General features: G+C 46.6%; 1 protein-coding gene across 1 annotated transcript; it reads right to left on the reverse strand.

Annotated features, from left to right (window-relative positions):
* Positions 1-3,141: 3,141 nt before the first annotated feature.
* NDUFB4 (NADH:ubiquinone oxidoreductase subunit B4) lies at positions 3,142-5,650 on the reverse strand. The gene is made up of 3 exons (XM_054813541.1): positions 5,406-5,650; positions 4,986-5,132; positions 3,142-3,298 (listed from the first exon to the last, which is right to left on the reverse strand). Exons 1-3 carry the CDS (start codon positions 5,604-5,606, stop codon positions 3,239-3,241), a joined length of 408 nt encoding a protein of 135 aa, XP_054669516.1. The 5' UTR covers positions 5,607-5,650; the 3' UTR covers positions 3,142-3,238.
* Positions 5,651-25,210: the final 19,560 nt, after the last annotated feature.

Below are 25,210 nucleotides of genomic sequence, written 5' to 3' on the forward strand. Positions count from 1 at the left end.
TGAAAATACCACCCAGGGCATCTTTCACGGGGAGAAACTAGGGATCAATAAAGCATTTTTTGCTGTCTGTAAGGGAAGAGCTTTCCAAACAGAGCCGAAGGTTCTAGCAGACCTAAGCCTCCTATTAGAGCATGCTGCTCTGTGGAGGGTTGCCAAGGGAAGACTTGATTGTCAGAAAAGTAGACCGCAAATTAGAAAAAGTTGGAGAATCCAAAGCGCTTCACTGCTAAGTGAGGGAAAGTTTCCTTTCCAACCCCACACTCTGGCCATCCTTCAACATTGACTTGTTTGTCAGCACTTGACAAATTCTCTCCCTACTTAAGTGCTAATTTGCAGCATAGCAAATGCGAAAGGGCTTGGCTGGCCAGCCCAGGCATTTGTTGCCGGGAAGGTACCTGAAAGTAAGCTCAAGTGCAGATGACATCATGGAGGACCTCAAAATTCATTGGAGTATGCCAGCCTCACCTCCAGGTGATGAGTTCCACAGGGTGGAAGCAGAAAGCAAAGTCCCAAGTAGGCTGGGAACCAGGAGCACACCCAGGCACCCCAAACCTCAGGCCTGTGATTTATCACATACCCAAGTGAAACAGTTGCTAAGCTTGGTGCCAGCAGGATCTGTTTCTTACCTCCCAAGGGAAGCAATTCTCAGTTTTCCAAAAAGAGAAGGAAACGTAGAGCTGCAACACCTAACTTCAGCCAGTTACATCCATCATCGGTTTTGGATCCGCACCAGATCCTTGGGGGAAAAAAAGCATCAGCTTTGAGCAAAGTATTACATTATAAAATCTACAGGGAGATGTTTACTCTAAAATAGCCAGCTCAGAAAAGGATGTTCAGGAGAATCAATTTGCCAGAGAAGCTGATTTAATCAGACTGATCCAGGGATAAATGAGGTCTAAATGTTTCACAGGCAGATGGGAAAAGCTTGTTTTCTGTTTGGGACCTGAATTATCATCCAGTGACCTGCAGGCTTGAGCTTCTCTTGCTATAGTCTCATCACTGAAGCAGCCACGGGTAGTAATGCATCAGTCAAGGGTAAAATTCCATCAGGCACATTCACTCTCCTGTCTTCACCCTAAATTTCTAGAGGGAAACTCCCCTTTCCTTCTCTGTGCCCAGCACGACTGCCTCAAGCCACCAACCCCGCCTCCAGTAGCATAGCACATTCATTCCTTGCAAGAAAACAGCTTGGAGAATTCTGCAAATAAGAGAGAGAAAAGTAGGGCAGCATTTCCCCAAGCACCGCGCTCAAATCTGCAGGGACGTAGCATCTAACACTCTCATCTGCAAAGGCTGTGGCAGGTGCCGCAAGCATCAGTCCCAGGCCGGCCTGAAAGACTGGAGGTGCTGCACTCATCTACAACCCATCCCGAACCATTTGTTCAACCGGCCTGAAACAAATACAGCTGCAAGGGAGAATTTACATGTGTGGCAACTCAAGTTCCAATTAGCTGAGGAAATGGGTCCTGGGAGATCAAATTAGTTTGTGGCAGCAGGAAGATAGTTAATTTAGCATGCTCAGACAAGCAATTATATCTTTCCCTAAATACCACTTTCTCCGTGCATTGATGCCTCTCTGCACTGACCCACAGCCGTATCTTGTAGTATCCTTTGTGACAGTCTTTTAGAAGCTGTTCTGCAGAGAGAATCATCTGGGTTTGCTTTAGTTAAGCTAGCAGAACAAGCTGCAGAGCCAGGTGCAAGAGCGTTGCTGGGAGCACATACGGGATTGCAAAAGCAGGCCATGGCCTAGCACAGCTGCTGCACGCAGCATCAGTGCCAAGCTCCCCACAGCCCCAACGTTTCATGACCCAAGCAGGAAAGGGAAGAGCTACAACAGGAAACACTTTTTTAAAAAAAAAATTTAAAAAAAAAAATCAGGTAACATATTTTTACCGTGAGGGTGACCAAGCGCTGGCACAGGTTGCCCAAGGAGGCTGTGGAGTCTGCATCCTTGGAGATACTCAAAAGCTGTCTGGACATGGTCCTGGGCAACCTGCTCTAGCTCTAGTGCATCCTGAGCAAGGGGCTGGACCAGATGACCTCCAGAGGTCACTTCCAACCTCAACCATTCTGTCATTCTGTGAAAAAGCTCATCTACTCCCCCTGACAGAGAGGGACAGCAAACAGCCCTTATTTACATCCTAATCATGCAGGAAAGGGACTCTGCAGAACTGCTTTTGCTGACTTCACACGGGCTGCTTTCCCACAGGCTGAGGGAAGTTTTCAACTTTTGCATCAGACTGAGCTCTTGGCATTGACCTCAACGTTTGGGAAGAAACCACTCCCATACAACATCTGAAGAACAAGGGTTGTGTGGATCACGATGGCACCTATAGGCCATGTGAAAATTCAAGTCTGAATTAAAAATCTTTGCCTTGCACTCACATTTCGGTACTTTCTGGTAACAAGTCCAGAGCACCCTGTACCACTGACCTGGGCAGAAAAGCCTTGTGCTTTATAAGAAGAAGCAGAGAAGGCATTTTTGGAGGCACAAGGTTCAGTTACACTCAGTGGGCTTTTTTTAGTCACAGCCCATTTGCAGGGGTGAAATGTATTTCTCCTATACTGTAAGGGAATCAGCATCGAAAATAAAAATCTTTATACTTCTTGTCTCCCACTCCCAGGAATCACAGAATTAGTGGAAACGCTAGTCACATGTACCATGACAATCTTCAGCTCACTATTTCCAAGTCTGGCATGGTAATTTTATCCAGAAGTTTATTGCAATAAACAAATACATGGTTTAGGCTTGTATTTTATTAGGGAAAAGAAAAATTAACTCAACTTATTGAGAGCAGGCAGCCAGGCTCCTAAAGTTATTAAAAAAGTATCACAGAACTTGCCTATTATCTGATTAGAGCAAACTACATAGCCAAACCAATGCCAGGAAGAAATACCTAGGAGGCAACCATAGCTCTTCAGGAAACTGCTTTGGGCTTGGTTAACATTTTAGCCGGCTACTAATTTTAAACTTCAGCCTGTGCTGCTCTGACAGCAGCAACTTCACGGTTTAAAAGGAGCCTCTGTGTGTAGACCAGAGGAGCACACTGGTTGAGTGTGTATCTCTGTATCTGAGTCAGATATAAAGATCATGCATTTTTAAACCTTCCATAACTGTTAAAGATGCAAGACAACCAATGAGCAATTAAGATTTATTCTTATGAAGGAGAAACATCAGTACACAATACATCTCATTTTATTTATATCCCACGAACAGCACTGCAATTCCGGGAACTTAAAATACACTGAACGGTCGCTTGTATTTACCTTCTTGGATAAGCTTCTCTTTACGGTCCTGTGGAAGAAAGAGAACATTCATCATTATCCTATTTGAGAAGGTTCAATCAGCCTGGGGTAAGAGAAAAGCAGTTCTAGCACTTCAGCACGAACTATAGGAAGACAGAACCGCATGATCTTAAGGGTCATTTCCAACCTAAATGATTATATAAGCACAGACTCTGGTAACAGCTGTTGTGGTTAAAAAGTAAAAAAAAAAAAACAAACCAGGGCATTTAGCCTCACATTCCAGCTAGGGAAGAGGTGCTCAGATTGACCTCTCTGCAAATCTATCTACTCTCACAGGCTAGTAGAGACCAATTCCTGTGATGCATTTTTCACCAAACTAGTTGTGTCAGTTCATTTATACATTTAGTTTCTGCCTCCTCCTTCTGGCTAAATAATCCAGTTTAGAGATCTAATTATGGAGAAACTTAACAACTTGCCCAAATGTGCCTGTGTTCACTTTCAGCCCATTTGTATCTCACTCTGCAGTCATGTACCTTTCTGACAGGTATTGTTACAGTACACAGATGCTGCAGATAGTGCCCAGATTCCTTCTGCTGGATAAAACCAGAAGACTTGCTTAAGACGTCGCAATTTATCTCTTGCTTTCCCAGGCACACAACAAACACTCCCCAGAGAAAAGAGTATAATGGCTATTGTACTTTATATACTACCAGAAAACCAAGAAAAATCCCCAAACATCAGTAAAGGAACTGGAATAAAGGAAAACAAATTATCTTGGAGACTACATTAAAGACTTCAGCTTAAATATTCCCAGGCAAGTATGTCTAGATTTCACTCTCACAGGTTTATTTTCAAGCACTCCCATGCTAAGCTTCATGTACAAAACAAAACCAGCATGACAAAATACTGCAGAGATGTTGAAGTCTCAAAAATATTTATATCAACATGCTCAGCAGGCTTCCTAAAACCTGTAGTTTCAATTCATCCCAGTAAACAGCATTCCCTACAAATATTCTATTAATTTTAATTGATGTTTGTGCTTCCTAGTTTATGACGATCTAAAAATGTTACTTTTGTGCAGAAGAGGGAAATAAGAGTAGTTTACAATAGTTACAAATTCACTAGTGAAAACAGCCAGTCTGGTAGTCACCTAACATTTTCTTATGTATGTATATATAGCTGAGTATTTTCAGAATGATCTACCATTGCTCAGATTTCGATGCCCCCGTTTCAGGAGTCAGAACAGAAGCAAAATAAACCTTCCAAAATCTTAAAAATCAGCTGAGATCAGGCACTGTAATCAGCATAAGTACTCCTCCCCATTTGCTTCACGAGATTAGAGAAATGGTTAAGCAATTCACAAAGACCTTGCTAGGAATGTCATCCACAAGCTCCCTACTTTTTTTTTTTTGAAAGTGCAGTTACTGCACATCAACAGCTGAAAATAATAGTCTCTTACAATTAATTTACACTATCAGTGCTACAGAATACTTTATTATTGCAAAACATCCCAATCAGGATAACTCTGGCAATATCCAAAGGTACAATATTAGTGCTCTTAGCAGAGAAGGCCTTTGCAACCAGTTACAAGGCTCAGTATCAGACTTCCTTCCCTCATTACTTTTATGGTATTAATCGTCCTTAGGTGCAAGAGGATCCCACCAATTAAGTCTCCAGGCAGATGTACATTTTACAATTTGGTGTTCGCTGACGTTCAAGACTGTCAACAGACTTACCCTGTCAGTTTTGAAGACAGCAATCCAGAAGAGGATAGGACCTATTGCAAAAAGAGCTCCTAGAAAGGACGTCTTAGGTGTCGGACGGAAAGTAGGGTAGACGTTCTGCGTCCTAGCATAGGCCCAGCGAAGTAGGGCAGGATCTTCCTGGATTGGAAAGAGAACCACAGTGAGGACCCAGGGGCCCTGCAACGGCGACTCAACTCGGCGCAGCCCCGTTTGCCCCCGCCGCGGGGCTGGGGCACAGCAGGCCCCGGCTGCCCCCTGGCGCAGGCCGGGAAGGACGCCAAGGTCACGGGGAAGGCGGCGCGCCGCCCGCACCGACCCAGGCCCGGGCCCCGCTCCGGGACGCCGGGTGAGGTAGACAGGCCCCGCGGCCCCCCCGCTCGGCCCCCTGCCCGCTCCCTCCTTCCCACTCACGATGATGGCCGGTGGGTTGGGGTTGTTGAGCTGCAGCTGGTACTGCCGCTTAAGCCGGGCGCGGATGGCCAAGCGCTCAGCTTCGACACGGCGCTTCTCCGGAGACGAGTCGAAGGTGCTGGGGTCGAGCTCGGCCGGCAGCGAGACGAAGCGATTCGGCCGGTACGCCTCGGCAGCGGTGGGAGGCGGCCCCGGCGCCATCTTGGAGACCCGGCGCCGCACCGCCCTGCCGATGCGCAGGCGCGGGAGGCGGTGCCGGCCTCGCGCCGCCGCGCCCCCTGCCGGCCCGGGCTGCGCTGCGAGAGGCGGGAGCGGCGCTCTCCCTCCCCGCCGTGTGGGGGTGTGGGTGTGCGGGGGGGTGTGGGTGTGTGGGGGTGTGTGGTGTCTCAGGCTGAGCGGAGGGGCGGTCACCTCGAAGGAAGGTGGGTCCCTTGTTGGCAGGTTAAATGGCCTGTCCCCATCCCCCTGGGGAAAAAAGGGACCTCCAGGGCAGAGTGGAGGTGTAAGGGATTCCGCGCTTTTGAGTTTGTTGCGTGCCCGGGGGATAACGGGGCGGCCATTGCTGCGCTCCCTTTCGCGGCCCTAGGCTACGCGCATTTAAACTAAGTATTCACTGTTACTTCAGTGATACACCGAAGGTGGGCTGGAAGTTTTGAAATCCCACTGTCATTGACTTTCAGCTTCAAATCGTCCCTTTGATTCTCTAACCAAGGCCAGGTTGCTTAAATAAGCCGCCAGATAACATTCGGGATTATCATGTGGGGACTCACCGCCCCTGATAAACTTTATTGACAGGTTCACAAATCACCCTCTGCTGATGTAACACGAGGGAAAGAAAGCAGGCTCTGGCCTGAAAGGTTTTGACTTCAGGAAGTTTGTGTCTTGTTGGTGTTAAGAGCTTTGTTCTCCAGAGATGTAAAAAATACATGCAAACTGTCTTTCTGGAAACAAACTTGCCAGTAAACAAGTTTTCTGCTGTTTTTTTCTTCTTTCAGTACACAAAGCAATGATAGCAGTTATGCTGATTGGAACCAAGTAAGTTAATGGCTGTGTATATATAGTTATGGTATCATTTACACTGAGCTAACTCTGCAGACTCCGGTAACGTTGGATGAGGGATTACAGTTTGCTCCTAAGCACGCACAAAATAATATTGCTGACTTTATTTAAGATGCTGCGCTGTGGCACCACAATAATAGAGCAGAAGCTCTACCTCTCATGTTATGATTTCACTCTTCTTTTGCCTAAGCACTTGGAAAATAGATAATCTCCTTTTGGTCTGAGCAGCTAATTAGGAGTTGGGCTTTTGTGCCTCGCTTCCAACAGGATGAAATACACATTGGATATTCCTGCTGTTTGTGTACCTTGAGCATACCAGCACAGCAGGAGGTACTTTTCCCCTCTCTCAAGTACAAGCCTGCAGTCCTCTCAGAAACTCTCTCCTGGTGTTTCTCCAGCTTTTCCACCCACATTTTCTTCACAAACACGCAGCTGCAAATCCAAGTGAAAACTCCAGCTGCTTCATTTGCAGTCAGCTCCCAAGGAAGTACTTACATGCCCTGCTCCTTTGTTTCCCAGGGCTTTCAGCTTGGCATGGTGGCTCCTGTTGCATGGAAAAAGTTACTCCCTTTACTTTCCCATTTTGTGACCATCAGATTTACTAAGCTCTGTGTCTCTCGTTCCACAATTGTCTCCATAAGTGGCGTGTGGAGAGCTACATTAGCAACATGGTACGTATACTGGCAGCACAGCCATGTGGCACTCCTATGGTACTTTCCTCTCCCAGGGTTCCCAGACTTAGCATAAGCAGCCTTGTTTCCCTGCCTGTGCACGGCCTACTTCTTTAAAAGCTATTCCTCCCTGCTCTCTTTTATTTCTTAATAAATGACACATGCAACCTTGAAACAGAGAGATATCTGCAGGAACAGAGGTGCAGGTTGGATTAGTGTACTGGGAAGGAATAGCTGCTTGGTGGGAAATGGTGGGTTTTTTCCCCTCTTTGCTGCATCGCAGAGTAGAATAGAAAACTCCTGATCCTGTGGATCTCCTAAAGGACTTCAAAACAGCCACATGCTTTTCTCCCAATCTACTGGCTTCTGAGGTCAGGCTGTAATGGTGTGGGACAGTTCCTGTGGGCAGGAGCAAAGATGGTCTTGTGGTGAAGTCACTTGGCAAAGGCAATGGGTTCAGGTCCCAGCCCTGTTGCAGACTTTTTGTGATCTTATCTGTGCAGGTCCAAGCTGTGCCTTCTCCCTCTCCCCAGAGCTCACAGCTGTGAGTGTGCATGCTTGGCATGCAAACAGTGCTGAAATTAATTCTACTGGGAGAAAAACAGAAGGTACAAAGCTACATTTCCATTAACAATGTAATGTACTGTATTAGAAAATTGAGCAACCAGCCGCTATGCTGAGAACACCTTTGCATTTCATCTCTAATCACTAACTCATCCTCCCTCCCAAAGGATCAGGTTCCCCACAGGGAGTCTTTTCTGAGAGATGTCACTTGTTTCATGGGGTGAGAAAATAACTAAATCCTTTCTAGAGATGCGTGTTCTCTGACACTCAAGCCTGTGCATTGCAATTTGTTTTTTTCACCCCTGCGGAGGTGATTTTGTGCATTTTCTTCATTTCATAACAGCCATGTCTCAAAACACCATCCTTCAGCAAAAGCCCGAGACACCAATAGTAAGTGTCTAAACCTTGCATAAAGCAATGCAGGACAAAGATGGAAATACTGCAGTCAGAGCACTTGACAGAAATCAGTGATTGTTTTTTTTTCCCCTGCTGACAGGAACTTCTGCGTGCAGTGAGAAATGCTGCGGTGACAAACTGGACTCCTGTGCAGATCTCCTGTGTCATCCGCTCCTTCTGGGCCACCCTATGGCAGACTCTGAACACAGCCTGGCTGCTAACTGAAGCAAAATATTTTGCGAGAATGAACGAGACCCTTCTTGTCCCTGTTTTTACCAGCCAGATCATGAAGCTTGTTTGACTCTCCTCCTGACTGCTAGGGTTGACCTAAGACAAGCAGCAGGAAAATAAAACAGGCACTTGTGAGAGTGGGGCCACTCTCGGTAGGGTGACACAAGCTTGAACTAGGATATCTGGTCAAAAACCCCACATCCTTGTGGACTCAAATGCCAAGACTTAAAAGGTAAGACCCCAAGTGCTTTTTTCTTTTTAATCAGGACTGTTGATTATTGAATGTTTGGGGTTGGCAGTATTGAATCAAATTGACAATTCTCACATGAAAATGCCTTTGAGATTTACATCATCTGTTTTCTTTGTGATCAGCAGTAACCAAAGTGGAAAGAATCAGTCAAGAAAATTAATCTTTGTCCAGAACCCTGTGGTGGGTTGACCTTGACTGCTGCCAGACACCCACACAGCCGGTCTCTCACTCTCCTTTCTCCACAGGACAGGGGGAGAAAATGAGATGGGAAAGCTTGTGGGTTGAGATAAATACAGTTATTAAGACAAGTAAAAGCTGTGCACAGGAGCAAAGCGAAAAGAGGAATTCATTCACTACTTCCCATCAGCAGGCAGATGTCCAGCCATGTTCTGGGAAGCAGGGCATCAGCATGCATAGCAGTTGCTTGGGAAGACAAATGAAATAACCACGAATGCCCCCTATCCTGTGGCTGTGGCTGTGGCTGTTGTCTACCTGGACTTTAGTAAAGCCTTTGACACCGTTTCCCACAGCAGTCTCCTGGAGAAATCGCTGCTCACGGCTTGGACGGGTGTACGCTTCGCTTGGTAAAAAACTGGCTGGATGGCCAGGCCCAAAGAGTTGTGGTGAATGGAGTTAAATCCAGTTGGTGGCCAGTCACAAGTGGTGTTCCCCAGGGCTCAGTACTGGGGCCAGTTCTCTTTAATATCTCTATCAATGATCTGGATGAGAGAATCGAGTGCACCCTCAGTAAGTTCTCAGATGACACCAAGTTGGGCAGAAGTGTTGATCTGCTTGAGGGTCGGAAGGCTCTACAAAGGGATCTGGACAGGCTGGATCAATGGGCCGAGGCCAGCTGTATGAGGTTCAACAAGGCCACGTGCCAGGTCCTGCGCTTGGGTCACAACAACCCCATGCAACGCTACAGGCTTGGGGAAGAGTGGCTGGAAAGCTGCCTGGTTGAAAAGGACTTGGGGGTGTTGGCCAACAGCTGGCTGAATATGAGCCAGCAGTGTGCCTAGGTGGCCCAGAAGGCCAACAACATCCTGGCTGTTGTATCAGAAATAGTGTGACCAGCAGGACTAGGGGAGTGATCATCCCCCTGTACTCAGCACTGGTGAGGCTGCACCTCAACTCCTGTGTTCAGTTTTGGGCCCCTCACTACCAGAAAGACATTGAGGTGCTGGAGCATGTCCAAAGAAGAGCAATGAAGCTGGTGAAGGGTCTAGAGCACAAGTCCTGTGAGGAGCAGCTGAGGGAACTGGGGTTGTTTAGCCTGGAGAAAAGGAGGCTGAGGGGAGACCTTATTGCTCTCTACAACTACCTGAAAGGAGGTTGTAGCCAGGTGGGTGTTGGTCGCTTCTCCCAAGTAACAAGTGATAGGACAAGAGAAAATGGCCTCAAGTTGCACCAGGGGAGGTTTAGATTGGATATTAGGAAAATTTTCTTCACCAAAAGGGTTGTAAAGCATAGGAACAGGCTGCCCAGGGAAGTGGTTGAGTCACCATCCCTGGAGGTATTTAAAAGATGTGTTGATGTGTAGGGACATGGTTTAGTGGTGGACTTGGCAGTGCTAGGTTAATGGCTGGATTTGATGATCTTAAAGGTCTTTTCCAACCAAAATGATTCTATGATTCTATCCTCCTCCTTTCCCTCAGCTTTTATTGCTGAGTGTGATGTCATATGGTATGGGATATCCCTTTGGTCAGTTTGGGTCAGCTGTCCCAACTAGGTTCCCTCCCAAACTCTTGCCCATCTCCAGCCTACAGACCTTTGAGGTTGGTGGTGGGGCGTTGGAGAGAAAGCCTTGATGCTGTGCCAGCACTGCTCAGCAATAGCCAAAACATTGGTGTGTTACCAATGCTATTTTAGCCACAGATGCAAGGCACAGCACCATACGGGCCGCTGTGAAAAAGATTAACTCCATCCCAGCCAGACTCAGTACAAAGCCATCTTCACTACCATCCTACACACAGCTTAATTTCTGAGAGCATTCTCCTCCAAATCAGAAGTCTGAAATCAGCCACACTTCTATGTCAGGCTCTTTGGTTGAAGCTGCACATAACTTCCAGCTTGAGTTTAAAGTAACCCGAGATACTGACCTTCATTTTAGACCTATGTGACTTTTCAGTTATGCTCCAAAATATACATAGATTGAATTTGTTTCACTGTAGACACAAAACCACATCTTTTCAGAGTGGCCAGGCTAAGTGACTCTGTGCTTCAAGTGAATGAAAGGAAAATTAACCTAAATCACAGACCTGTCTAGCTATCTCCAAGGTGATCATGCATGACGCTTTCAGAAGAGACAGGTTAAATGTGCTGTCATCTCGAAAAATACTTACGTCTGTCAAACTTGTGCTGAGTGCTTGTGGCTGCCCTGTTTGCATCAGTTGTCAGGTTGGGTCAACATGTTGCTGGGCTCTGTTTTGAATTCTTGTTGACCTTTTGCAAAGAAAGCAAGCTGGAAAACGGGGGAAGCTGACAAGATCACTCATATCACAAGAGAGTTCCTGAACAGAGGTCCCTTATTTCTAATTCCCACCTGTAATGGGCAGGAAGGGTCTTTTGGCTCCTGTTCCCAATCCATACAAGTGAATGAATACTGATGTGTGTGCTGCCGACCTTTTTCTGAGGGGAATCTGTATCAGGCATCCATCTGTATGGATACATCCATGGTAAAAGGCATAGTAGATACAGAAGGGGAGCAGTGTAAAAGATATTAGGACACTAGACTCCGAAGAAGTGTGTCGAATTGCAGTATATAGCTATGGTAATAAATTGTCCAGATAAATGTAATTCATTCTGCATTAAGAACTGAAGTCCCTAGTATCTTTATCTTACAGTTGTTTAAAGGAAACCTGGCATGTGAAGGAAGGAGTTAACATGGTTAGGGGAATTATGAATAGTTCAATCGTTATTACAGCCAACAGGCCACCCATAAATGTGTATCAAATGTTGAGCTCAGCAGGAGTTAGTTACAAAACTAGGACACTTAATGAGACATAAAGTGCCAGGAATAATGAGAGACAGCATTAAACAAACCATTTCTGCCTCTCCTGGGCTTGTCCAGAGACAGTGACAAGAAGCCCTCTGCTGTTTCAGCTTTTCCTGCTGAAATAAAATTTTTGACTCGTGCTGAATTACAGCTGTGGCCAAGCTGCCCAAGCCAGGGAGCTGGTGCCACCTGGGAGGCTCTGGTGGGAGAAGGAGAAGCTGGCAGTGAGTGTCTCTTCTCCAGTCCTTTGCAGGGCATCAATTGTAGTATTTTGTAATATAATTTTCTTAGCTCTCCCTCTGCTTCCAGCTCCTTGCGGAAGAGGCTATTAATAGTCACGTAACATCGAGGAGTGGGAGAGGGAGAGGTCTTAGAATAAAGTATGGTGTCAATTAAAAAGCTGAATGTCTGAGGATAAGTCTTGTTATTGGCTAAGGGTTAGAAGTGCTTAACCAGCCATGGGGTAACATTATTCCTAGGCTCCCCCTTGGGATGGCTGTCACCAGCAAGCTGTCATTGCCCCAACCAGCCTCCTCTGGACTCTCCATCACCCACTGGGGCCCAGGAAGGCATTGAAGCTCGGTCCCTTGGCCTTAGCTCTTGCCTGAGCTGTCTTGAGTGTGTGTTGTATCTAGCCTTGGACCACAGTGACTTGAGTTCCCAGCTTGACCTCAGACCTTCCTTGCAACTTTGGCCTTGCCTGGACATCCCTGGGCTGTGGCTGATTGTGGTTATTGCCACTGGACCTGCCCTGATGACCTTGTTTGGCTCCCAGCTCACCTTTCCTCCCATGGAGCAGCACAGTCTTGCCATTCCTGGACTGCACTGTCACTCATGGAGCAGTGCGCAATCTCTTGACCCTAGAGAGCATATATGGCACCAAGGGTGAACTCATATTGACACCAGTAAAAATTCAAAAAGTGGTTGCAGTAAGAACCAATGAGAGGAAACTCAACTGTTACAGGAAATTTCTCATGCAGGGTAAGGGGAGGCATCTTCTCTGGCTTGTTGCTCCTCACACAGATCACCACCAGTAGCTGACATTTCTTTTCTCCCCATTTCTCCCCAGGTGTTTTGCTCTGTCCACAAAAGAAAGGATAGATCTGCCTCGTTCAGTCTGAGTATCGGAAAAGTAGCCATGCCCACTGTGAACTCTGCCTGCATCTCCCTGACACGATGGAAGCAGCTCCGGATTGTGAGTCCTCCTACCTTGGGACATGTCTGAGAGTCTGTGAGCCATCCCTTGGAGAACCTGTCTTTCCCTGTGGGCTGTGGAAAGAGTCTAGTTTAGTCCAGATACTTCCCAGACCCAGGAGTACCCAATGTGTGTCAGAGTGCCAAATGTTACACAGCCTTTATTGTACCTGGAGGATGCTCCTGTCAGTTCTGCCCAGACCCATGGGTGAAACTGTTGACTTGCTGACAGCAAAGAAAAACCCTATGAAATATGGCTCTGGCCCACAAAGCCATCAGATTCCCTGCAACACCTTGCCTGAAGTTACTTCATGGGTTTAGCTGGATTTCCTTTTACAAGCAAGGTTAGAGTGTGAGGAAAAGGCTACTGTGCGAAGATCCAACCAAGAGGAGCCAGTGAGACTTTAATCCCCAACAGATATGGCCACTCCTGCTCCTCAAGACAGAAATACAGTGCCCCAAGTGGTAGTTTGGTGTCAGGGACTTTGCATGTCCTGGTGGGGTCCACTCATGAACACGATCTTGGAGGAAGCCTCACTTTGAGGGATCATCCAGTCCAAAACTTCTCCACAGCCTGAAATTAATTTTTAACTGGAAAAGGAGCAGGACTTTATGGACAATAACACTTTAAGAAGTCACAAATTTCTCCTTTGCACAGGTAGGCACTCAAGCCCTGTGTGGGAAAAAAACAAACCAGCCCGAAATCTGTGATAGGTCAGCCTTGAAGGAGAGGCAACTCAATTGTACAGCTACGTAGAAAAAGACACTCACTTTATTTTGCTTTATATATTTTGTTGGATGTCTGGAGCTTAAATTTTAAAGCAAGTCTTTGGGAACACACTGTGAAGCAGACTATCGGTATGAATAAAATATGTTAGCAGGGACATGTTGAATTTAGTGTGACTGTTTGGCAATCTCTGTATCTCAGTGGGGAAGTACTTAGTTGTGGCAATGCAGAGTGGTTTTTTTTTTCTCAAGTAAAAGACAGAATACAAATGAGGCTGTTGCTGCAGAATACCAGCTAGTGGGAAAGATATATGGTGTCTAGCCTGTTTAAAAAAAAAATTACGGCAATACTAAAACCTTAAACTTCTGACCTATAGAGAGAGAATGGCAGAACAGTGCTTTCCTTGGGCTCTTATTATCATTGTATAAATCAGGAACATTAAACAAGAAATATCCCTTAGCATTGCAGAACCCTGTATCCATCAGGTTTCATCTGGCTTTTTGGGGAGACTGGGTAAGGCAGCTGCCAAGGTTAAAAATTGCCTCTTAATGTCTCCAAACTTCTGTAGATAACCTCTTAGCAGAGAGGTTTGCTCTTTAGATAAACCACTTCTGTTTACAGTGGCATGCCCCTCTAACACATCCAATGTAATTGCAATTTGCAACCCATAAAAGAAAGATTTCTACCTCTGGTGTGACCTTTGCAGAGCCCTTTAGACACAGTGCTTTCCCTACTGCCCCTCACTCCATCCCCTTACATGCATCTGCTTCCCCCCTACTCACCAGCAGCTGTTTTTCCTCTACCCAACCCTCTCCTCCCACGCTTGCACCACTGCTGAGGGGCTCTTTACTCTTTGAACATGGTCTGAGTTTCTCTGCCTCCTTCACTTGCTGCTCAGTCTTCTCCCTGCTCTCCCCTGGCCATATCTCTCTCACTTTCTTCCAAGTGTCTTCACAAGAAGCTCCAGTCGTGGTGGCAACCACTTGCAGAATGCTTAGCAGATAGCAATTGGCACTCTGCTCTCTGTTCCCTCCCCGTAGTCTCTGTGTCAAGCAACCTGTACACGACACATTTGGAACAGGGGCATTCAAGTCCTTCCTACTTTGCTTTCATTTACTTTCCTGTGGCCTGAAGCCAAGGGAAGTGCAAGCAGCCACCATACTGCTTGCTGGTTCTTCTCAGCACATGAGGCCTGATGGAACTCAGTTTCTGCAACTAACCTTTTAGTTTTAGACTGGTGACATGGTGAAGGCTATAGAGAAGGACCCATCAATCTCTGTAGAAATGCCTCGCATGGTTAATTACTCCTTTCTTCGTGTGTTGTTGTACCATCCGTAGTGAGTTTGTCTTTGCTCAGGTACAGGCATTGTATCCCCACCTTCTGTTGCTGTGTTGGCCTTGCTGCAAGCTGCTCCAGGGAGGCAGCTCCCTCTTGCTCATGAGCACAGCGCATGGTCACAAACCGAATGAATTCAAGGGTAACGGCAAAGCCTAATGCTGTTATGTCTGTATCAGCCTTTTGCAGCTGGCTGGGATGCCTCTTTTGTTGGATCCATTAATAGGGAGGTTTCATTTCTCTGTAATTTCCCTGGGGACTAAACATATGCCATCAGCTGAAGGAACAAGGGCAGTGACTCACCCCTCAACCTGCCTAATTCTTTCCAGGATAGTCCTTCCCACCAAGAATTGAGAATGTTTGGGATATACCCACGGGAGAAGCTAATATGCCAAAATATGTTTGTCTCAAATCCAGATGAAAATTTGAAATATGATAAATCACTCACTCTACACAACAGTCACCAAAGTCAAAGTACTTTTTCTTTACAGTTGTATAACTCTTCCCCAGCACAGAGCAAGACCCCATTTCCCATCCCTTTGCTTTGTCCTGTGGGACTACATCAACTCCTTGACCATTCCTTGTTTTACTTCACTGTAGAAAGAACTTGGACAAAGCAGGAAAACTGAGCCCCTAACCTTAAAAATCTCTCGCATATGTTTTAAGAGAAATTATGAAGCTAAACCCTTTGATTTCCTTGTTCTTAGACAGTTTTTGCAGATGGGTCACAGGAGTGAGATGCAGCAGCAATGCTGCCCTTTTGTCTGGCAATGAGGAAGAGCAGTCTCAGAAGAGAGTTATCTCTGGCTGTACCCTCCCACCTGTGATAGCAGTCAAGCAAATAGGTTCACTTGACAGCTTATGGATTTTTATCATATTTTCTTGCAGCACAACCTCTTCCAAATGCCAGCATCTCTGTCTTGTCTGAGTGGGCCTGTATTGCATCTGGCACCAGCTTTATCAAACATTGGGTGAACCTGTCTAGCAGCTACATTTAGATTTGTGAAAAGAGGACAAATTCTTCTGAAGTGCTGGTCATGTGGCATACTGCTCATACAAACTTTTCAGATGCCCTGTGCTTGATGCACAGGTATGCAACTGCAAGATGTGATACTGTGGTAAGAGGTCTCTTCCCTGGGACCTCTTGGAGGGAGAAGCTGTCATAGCGCATTATCTCGATCTTGTTCCATAGCAAACGTGCAAAAGTATTTCTTGATCCTAGAGTCTAGACAGCCACAGCTTTGATCAGTACTGAGTTTAAGCAGTGTCCTGCAGAGGGTAACTGGCCTTTGCCCATGGCCATGAGGAGACCTTGGGGCACGGCATGCAGCCCAACTTCCTGCAGGGGGATGTCCCTAGCAGTTTAGGGCTAACAGTGCTGTTAGCTTTGCCTTGTCCTGGCCTGATACGTTGTTCTTGGAGGAACGGAAAATTCAGGGATTGGATGAGATCCCCCTTGGTCAGAACATCAGAGCATAGATATTTTGAGGTGATTTCTTCTGGCAAAGGATTACTTTCTTGCCTGAGAGTTGCTTGTTGTTTGCGCTCTGTGGCAGTGAAAGATCAAGATGTGACGAGGAAAAGGTAGTCATTAGTCCAGGGACAGGAGCAATGAATCACCAGCTCCACAGCTGGAATTGCCCTTGTGACACTGCTTGACACCCTCCTGCTTTTATGGCCTGACCCCATCTGGGGAATTGAGGTCTTTGGATTCACTCCAGGACTTCTGAAGTATTCATCAGTATTCCCTAGCAGTGAGAGGTAGTGCTGAAAGCATAGTGGGTTAATGATGATGGTGATAAAAATACCAATAAAAATAGTCTGACAAAATTTCCCCCAACAACCGCTTTCACAGATTTTCTGTTTTGGTGCAACATTTCTGTTTTGTCTGGCAGAAACAGAAGCACCCTCTCTCCCTTCTATTAAAAAATATTTTCATTTGTTTATTTTTCACCTCTTTTTCTCCTCTTTACACCAGTTGCTAAGTAAAACAGAGAAGTAAACAAGAGGGAAAAGTGAGAGGGATAAAGGAGAAGAAAGCAATTCAGGTTTTGTTATTCTGAATATGTTTTTTCATCCAAACCCAGAAATATCATGATAAAAGTATGAGAAAACTCCTTTCAGCAAAAGCTGTCGTTTCTCCATGCTTCCTCAAATCAGTTCCTCCTGCACTGTGTGTCCCTGAGTGTAGCAAAGGCAGATATTAACATGGAGCATCCAGAAAATGTTGGCTCCTGACAACATCCCTGGTTCAGTTTTAGAACTGCAGAAAAGCAATCGCAAACAGCAAATCCTATTTATTTTCTCAACAATTATCCATAACTGGTGCTTCACTTTACAAAGCAACTTTAGGTTGCTCCTTTCTGCAGTAGTGGTCAAAGCCTCCTGAGACTCTACATATGGCTGGTCTGGTAGGTGTGCTGCAGTCTGGCCAGGTTTGCTGGAGCATGCTTGAGTCCTGCTCCGAGAGGATTATTATTGATGTGAAACTTCAGCTGCTTTTCCTGAGATGAAATCAGTGAAGCTCTACAGAAAGCAAGAGGTGAATAGCAGTGACGCAGCAAAACTGTTTGCTGGAAAAGAAGATCTTTTCTACAAGGGTTCACGTTGCTCTGCAGAGACGAAAAAGAGAGTCAAAACAAGCCTGTACTCCTATAGGTGATATAAAAAATCGTGTAGCAAAACTATTTTTCTCTATTAAGCTCTAGAATACTTTTGCATTAGGTAGTCAATGGTTATGCACGGCTGAATGGGGAAGGGGGTTTGAGCAACACAGTACCAAACTGGTAAAATAGTGGAAGGATTCAAAAAATAAGGGATCTCTGGTCTAATTCTGTCGTGGTTTAGGCCCAGCCGGTAGCTGGGTGCCACGCGGCCGCTCACTCACCCCTCCCCCAGCGGGATGGGAGAGGAGAAGTATAACAAAAGGCTTGGGTCGAGATAAGGACAGGGGGAGATCACTCGCTAATTACCGTCAGGAGCAAAACAGACTGAATGTAGAGAGGAGATTCATCTAATTTATTACTAGGCAAAACAGAGTAGAGCAATGAGAAAATACAATCAAGTCTTAAAACACCGCCCCCCACCCCTCCCATCTTCTCAGGCTCAACTTCACTCCCGGCTTCAACCTCCTCCCCCCTCAGCGGCACAAGGGGACGGGGAATGGGGGTTGGGGTCAGTTCAGCACACACTGCCTCTGCCGCTTCCTCATCCTCAGGGGGAGGACTCCTCTCATCGTTCCCCTGCTCCAGCATGGAGTCCCTCCCACGGGCTACAGTCCTTCACGAACTGCTCCAGCGTAGTCTCTCCCACAGGGTGCAGACCTTCAGGAGCAGACTGCTCCAGCGTGGGGTCTCTCCCACAGGGTGCAGACCTTCAGGAGCAGACTGCTCCAGCGTGGGGTCTCTCCCACAGGGTGCAGACCTTCAGGAGCAGACTGCTCCAGCGTGGGGTCTCTCCCACAGGGTGCAGACCTTCAGGAGCAGACTGCTCCAGCGTGGGGTCTCTCCCACAGGGTGCAGACCTTCAGGAGCAGACTGCTCCAGCGTGGGGTCTCTCCCACAGGGTGCAGACCTTCAGGAGCAGACTGCTCCAGCGTGGGGTTCCCCACGGGGTCACAAGTCCTGCCAGCAAACCTGCCCTGGCATGGGCTCCCCTCTTCATGGGTCTACCGGTCCGGCCCGGACTTGCTCCAGTGTGGGCTTCCCACGGGCCACAGCCTCCTTCAGGTGCCTCCACCTGCTCCAGCGTGGGGTCCTCCATGGGCTGCAGGTGGAATCTCTACACCCCCTCATCCTTCCTCCATGGGCTGCAGGGGGACAGCCTGCCTCACCATGGTCTTCACCATGGGCTGCAGGGGGACAGCCTGCCTCACCATGGTCTTCACCATGGGCTGCAGGGGAATCTCTGCTCTGGTGTCTGGAACGCCTTCTCCCCCTCCTTCCTCACTGACCTTGGTGTCTGCGGAGTTTCTCACATCTTCTCCCTCCTCTCTCCGGCTGCAAAAGCTTCTTTTAACTCTTTTGTTTTCCTTCTTAAATATGTTATCACAGAGGCGCTGATTGGCTTGGCCTAGGCCAGGGGCGGGTCCATCTTGGAGCCGGCTGGCATTGGCTCTATCAGGCACAGGGGGAGCTTCTAGCAACTTCTCACAGAAGCCACCCCTGTAGCCCCTCCCGCTACCAAAACCTTGCCACACAAAACCCAACACAAATTCAAAACTTAATATATGTTTTCAAGATGTGTCTCAGCTGCAGCAGTAAAAGTAATAAGGATCAATAGTAATTCTGTCCAGTATGCTGGGTTTCAGCCCAAAGAAAAATTCCTAAAGGGAAAATATAAAGGTTTATAATAGAAGCACTGACCAGACTAGAGCTGTGATCAGTAATGCTTCATCTACACCTTCATTCTTAACCCTAAGCTGCTTTCTGCAGGTGAAAATAGCTGCTGCCAAAATACCAAGTAATTTAAAGATACTGTGGTGCCATCGCTTTCAGAGGAACTTCCTATTGTTTCTGTGTACAGAATAAGCATCTGGTTCAGAAAATAATACTGGGGTTGAAATAGAGCTCTTCCAGCTGCTGTTTAACTTTCCCAAAGAAAACAACGTAGGGGAAAAATGAAAATATAAGAGCCTTACTTACACAAAGCCCTCTCTTTACTGTAGGTAACAATGAATACAGAAGATCTCGAGCTGACCTGAGAGCGAGCTCTGGGAATCCGCCCAGAGGGGTCCCTGGCAGAGGGGTCTGGTGGGTGTCGGTGACAAAGGGAGGCTGGCCTCTCTTTGGGAGTGCAGCGAAGCTGAGGACTCTTCACCAGAAAGGACAAGCTGGTGTGTTAGCCCTGCAAAAAGACATAAAGGAAGAAGGACAAAAGCAGTATCTCTCTGCTTGGTCTGGTAGCCACAGCATGACATAAAGATGCAATGCGTGGGAGGGCTGGAAAGAGAAGAAAATACACTGCCAGGCTCCAGTCTTGGTGGATTATTAAATGTCAAAACAGCTTGTCATGTGATGGTGGGGTCAACACTCATTCTTGGGGCCACTTTGAGAGGCCCGTGCACAACATGCCAAGCTACAAAAGGGTGAGTAGGATCTCTGTACCGTTTCTTCAAGGCAGAAGAGCTCTTGACAGGGCAGGGCTGTGCAGCCTTCTGTCTGCTGGGGAGTGCCAAGAGGCTTTGTACATGATGAGGGATTTACCATCAACCTGCACAATGGGCTTTGCCTGTGATATGCAGTCTAGCCCATGGCCCCCATCGCTGTTATCAGTGGGACAGTCAGGTTCAGAGATGTCTGTCGTTCTTACCCATTAAACCAGTGTGACTGATGAGAATTTGCAGCAATGGCTGTCCATCTCCTTTGTGGGAAGTGCTCATTTATCCCCCACCACTACCAGCTGCAGCCTAGTGCGTTGTGTCTAACAGCAGGCAGTGGGAGGCCTGATTTTGCTCTTGGCTCTCTTGCTGACCTTGGCAAATCTCTCCTGCCTACTTCAGTTTCCCTGCCTGTACAGTGGTAATATTTTTTATCCATTTTTGTTGACAATTTTGGGAATTATAAGCAGACCACATCCCACATGCTGGAACTTCTTAATGGAGATTGCATGTTCGGTTTTCTAAGGAACCCAGGAGTACATCTGGAGTGTCATGGTTGCTACATTTTCGTCTTGAGGCTTGACCCTACTGTCACAAGGGAGGCATATCCCAGCATTTAAGAGCTGAAGAAAAAATTTATCCATGGGAAGCTCAATAAAGAATCCCCTCGGTCACTGCAAAAGGACCATTAGAGCAGGTCCTCCCAGGCTAAAAGGCTGGGTGGAAAGAGAATTCAACATCAGAGTTATCTAGGTGGTTAGTGCACGAGGTCAGGAGACCGTCCAGCTTTTTCTGAGTTCCTAATTCAGAAGTTTTGCCCAGGGACATTTCAGATTACTCACGTCACCTAATATTTGGAAACACATATAGAGCCATTTATAGCACCAGACGTTTTCATCCAAGATTAATGCAGTGGGACTGCAGTGCTGCCAGAACAAAGTCCCTCAGTACCATCTGTGTGGTGCCTTTGGCAGAAAAGACCAAGAGCCATTTGGCAACTGGAGGATATAGGTTTAAAAAGGGACAGAGCGAATGGTTTTAGTTGCCTCATGTTGGGCAGGAGATACCAAGGGTCACATCGCAGGGGTTTTTACCATCATCATCATGATGGTTCTCATTGCTACTGCTTTTGGTGGTGACACTACAGCTCCCAGGTTGGAGATCAAACACAGAGCAGTAGTAGTATCTGTGTCCTTCAGGCTTTTGCAGTACTACTGCATCCCACAGTTTTAGTGCCCCAATTTCATTTGTCCTTTGGGATGAACTCCACCAGTCTCCTGGGAAGGCACCCCCTCAGTCATGTTGTGCTCCTCTCACTGGTGATAATTGCCTTTCCCTTTCTGAGTCTCCAGGGCTGGCAGCTCCACAGCCTCGGAGGCATCTGGTGCGTGCAGAGAGACAACTTGTCAGGGAGAGGGGATGAAAACAGATGTTTAAGACACCCATTAAAGACCTGCTGATGCCTGATGGTGAGCGTTCATGAAATGCTGATTTGTATACATTTCTGCTTATCTAAAGCGGATCCTTTCAATCTCCTGGTATTTTTAGTAGCTTGATCATTTGCATGGGAATACAATCTTGGTTGCCTAGATGTCCTAAGTCACTGCTTGCAGACTCCTAATCTTTTCCAACTTAACAGGCTCTGATACCTGGCACTTGGATGTGGCAGTATCTTAGAGTGTCTTTTATTTTTGCTTTTACTGCTGAATCGCTAAATTCCAATTCATATCCATTGTATATGCTATCTGCAAAAAAATGAAAATAATGTTTATTATTGTTATTCTTTATTATTAAATGACTGCTTTGGTATGATCATGTTTACCTATTTTGCATGGACTTTGTTCATATAGATGGAAAATTACAGTTATTTGTAACTCCATACATATTTGTATCTGAACAATTGTATTAATTGTGATCAAAATTAGTAGTAATTAAGGATAAACTAAATCTTAGTTCAGCAAACTAAACCAAAAAGTTTCACTAATTCAGTTTTTGTTTCTTCTGATTTTTAATATTTAAAAACAAAGTTTCATTATTCTAATCAGCAAGCCAAAAAACTAACGATGCCACTGTTGGAGACCAGTCATATGAGTCTTACAGGGAAGAGCGAACAATTTGCCAGCACCTCACAACCTGAAATGCGTTTGCATAAATTCTTGGATGAACACTCATCAGTGAGAAATACATCTGGGAAATTAGTTCTGGGTCCTCATACAGCATCAAAAAGCCCCTGCTGGTTTGGAAATCCATTTGTTAGAGAAAAGGTGGCCAGCTTTGCTGCAAGCTAAAATTTTTTGCTTCCCAATGGCTGTAGGAAAGCCTCACTGTAAACTGAGTAGGACTGAGCCTCAGGCTAGTGCAAATTACCATGCACACAGCATTTCTTCTTTGTTTTACTGTCAGTGCTCCTGAACTCACCTTATTCTGACTTCCCAAAGGCATCACTGACATCCTATATTTTAGCCTATATTTTATTTATGGCAAAAAAAAAGGAATAAGACAAAAATGGTTCAAATCCATGGTTGCCCTGGTGGGATCTATTGCCACCTCAAAGCAGAGGATATGCTGGTTGTCACACTGTGCTGACAGTGGCTGCTGAAGAAGAAATAAAATACAACATGCTGTTTACCAAATGGTCTTTGCAGAAGAAGGTCACTGCCCTATTACTCTCTGCCCTGCACGCCACGGTTCTGAAATGGCCGTGAAGGAGGAGTGAGCATCTGGTTCAGCACCCAGCTTGCTTCTCACAAGGTCAAGAGCCGCAGCGAGGCTCACCTATCCGTGCCTCGGTCTTTGCCTGGTGGTGGGGTTTTTGTCCTGGGGGATGAGGCAGAGGGTTATGACTTCAAGCAGAAAATAAGCTGCAAAGTGCCTGGTGCTGTCTGCTTACAAGCCCATTTCCAAGAGCTCTGGGGGACAAAGAGTGAGATCCACTGTCTGGGATTCTTTATCCTCCATCCTGCTGTAATAAGGCTTTTCAGACATAGGGTGGTATCTCTCCTTCGTCTCAGAAAGGGACAGTCCCTGACGTTGAAAACAGGTGGTACAGGCTTGCACAGCTTGTCCTGCAGTGCCGGGAAACATTGCTGACACTGAGGCAGGGCTCTGATGACCGCACACACCATGGCGTCCATGTAGGGTGGAGCCGTATCAGATGCTCTCCCAAGCCATGCGAAATGACAGCCGGCTGCCTTCCCTTTCACCTCAGCAGAAGTTTTCAAGTACTTTTTTCTTCTCAGACAGGGCTTTAGGTCCAGCCAAGAGTCTGAAAAGCAGGTATAGGGGGAGATGGGGGAAAAAGGACATCAAACTCCAGCAGCAAACCCCTTGCCCTTGCTGGCTGATCCTTTCCCCTGGCAGAGATGAGAGCCGTGCCCTCTGGTGGCAGAACAGGGGACAAATAAGCTTAAAACCTTTCCTAATCTCCAGTCCAAGGGCACCAAGGCAGGGTCTGTAGACCCTGACCCCTGCCAACATATCTGGCCTCCAGTTAGGTTCATACTGCTCTTGAAATTCAAGTGGCTCCTGTGTGAGGTGGGCTCCCCCGCTGTGGTCAGGGTTTCCTAGCTGCAGCCAGAGGCTCACCTGTCCTGGGCATGCCATCGTTCAGCCAGGATGGCGGATTTTGGAGGAGCCCTCCAGTGACTCGCTGAAAGCATGCCCCACTGCCCAGCTCATCTGTTGCAGCTGCTAAGTATGCAGCTAGGGTTATCGGCATTTGAGTCCTTCGATAGCAGCTCCGTGTCTCAGAGCTTTGTAACAAGTCCGTCGCACAGCACGGTTAGGAAGCTTTTAACAGTTCATGCTGAAAGATTAAGTTGACTCAGACGCAGATGCGTGTGAAAAGCAAGCAGAAGAGTTTTGCCGCTTGCAGGGAGAGCCCAGACCAAATGGATTTTAGTAACAACACCTGTGATTAGGGTGAGTGAGCTGTTTATCAAACTGTAAAGCTTTTGTTTCCTATGCATGATGTCTTTATGCTTCCAGAGCAATCTTCTGCACAGTAGCCACATTGTTCTTGGCATTGGTGGTACCCATCCCACATAGGACCATGGCTTCACACCTTCCTGGGTGCTTTCCTTTCAACCTCACTTGCTTCTTTGGATGTGAACTGCAAGTCACCAAAGAATGAGTTTCTTATGGTTGCTTTACACCTAAATGAATGTGGCAAAAACATCATATGTGAGCTGCCTCAGCACAGCATCTGAATGTTGCTTGAGCAGCCGACCATCCCCTTCCATCATGTTGCAGGTGCAGCACGGCACAGCACAGGCAGGGGCCACTGCTGTTGCATCTTCTCCTGCTGATGTGACCTTGCAACCTATGTTTGCAGATCCTCAGTTTGCAGACTGCTTGAATCTGAATGAAATGACATTGTTGACCCTAGGCATACAGAGCCTCCAAAAAGACTCTTCATTCCTATTAGCTCTGCCACTAGAGGAGGTCAGCAGCACCCTTTCTGCTGCAAAGCCTTGGCTGCTGAATGCTCCTCTCCAGCATCTTTCTTTGCCCAGACAGTTGGGTGCAGACCACACAGGGTCAATGCCAGGAGCCAGTGAGATTAGGGACGGTGATATGGGGAGTTAGGAAGGGATAGAGAGAGGGAAGTAATTCCTGAGCATCAGGTCCCCAGATCTGTTTCCTCATCAGTACAGTGGTACGTTATCCCTAGCTGTAGCTGAATACGCTAGACCTGCTGACTTTAAAAGGACTTTTCAAGTGAAAACTCCACCCCGTCTCCCCCATTCTGCCTCACTTTCAACATTTCAGCAGTATGGAGCAATAGAGCAAGGACAGCTTTCATCACATGGGTCCTCTGTGTCTCAGTTTCGATTTTTTTACTCAAGCAAGCCCAGGGCTTGGTGCTTGGCATAACTCTTGTTACTGATGCTGGAGGGACATGGAACATGTTTGTAGATATCTGAAAGGGTTTGCGCATCACCGTGGTTACAAAGGTATCTCATCAAGTGGAGCTGTCTGTGCTTGGATACTGTATTTCGGTGGTTATTAGGATGTTCTGTTTGGAGAGCTCAGGAGAGCTTAGGTATGTGTGTAGCAATCTTTGAAATAATTAAAACAGCTCGTGTGAGAAAACTATATGGTCAGTCACACCTAAAATTAATTGCCAGGGAAGGCTGGTGCAATAGTCTGTTAGCTGAGAAATTATTTCTCTAGCTCCATGCATAGTGGGCTGCTCTGTTCGCTAAACCCAGTGGACGTGGGAAGATTGATTTCAAATGATAAAATTGTAAATTGAGATTTATTTTTGAAGGTGTCCCACAAA

The sequence above is a fragment of the Grus americana genome, chromosome 1 (assembly GCF_028858705.1).
Source record: "Grus americana isolate bGruAme1 chromosome 1, bGruAme1.mat, whole genome shotgun sequence".
Taxonomy (NCBI): domain Eukaryota; kingdom Metazoa; phylum Chordata; class Aves; order Gruiformes; family Gruidae; genus Grus; species Grus americana.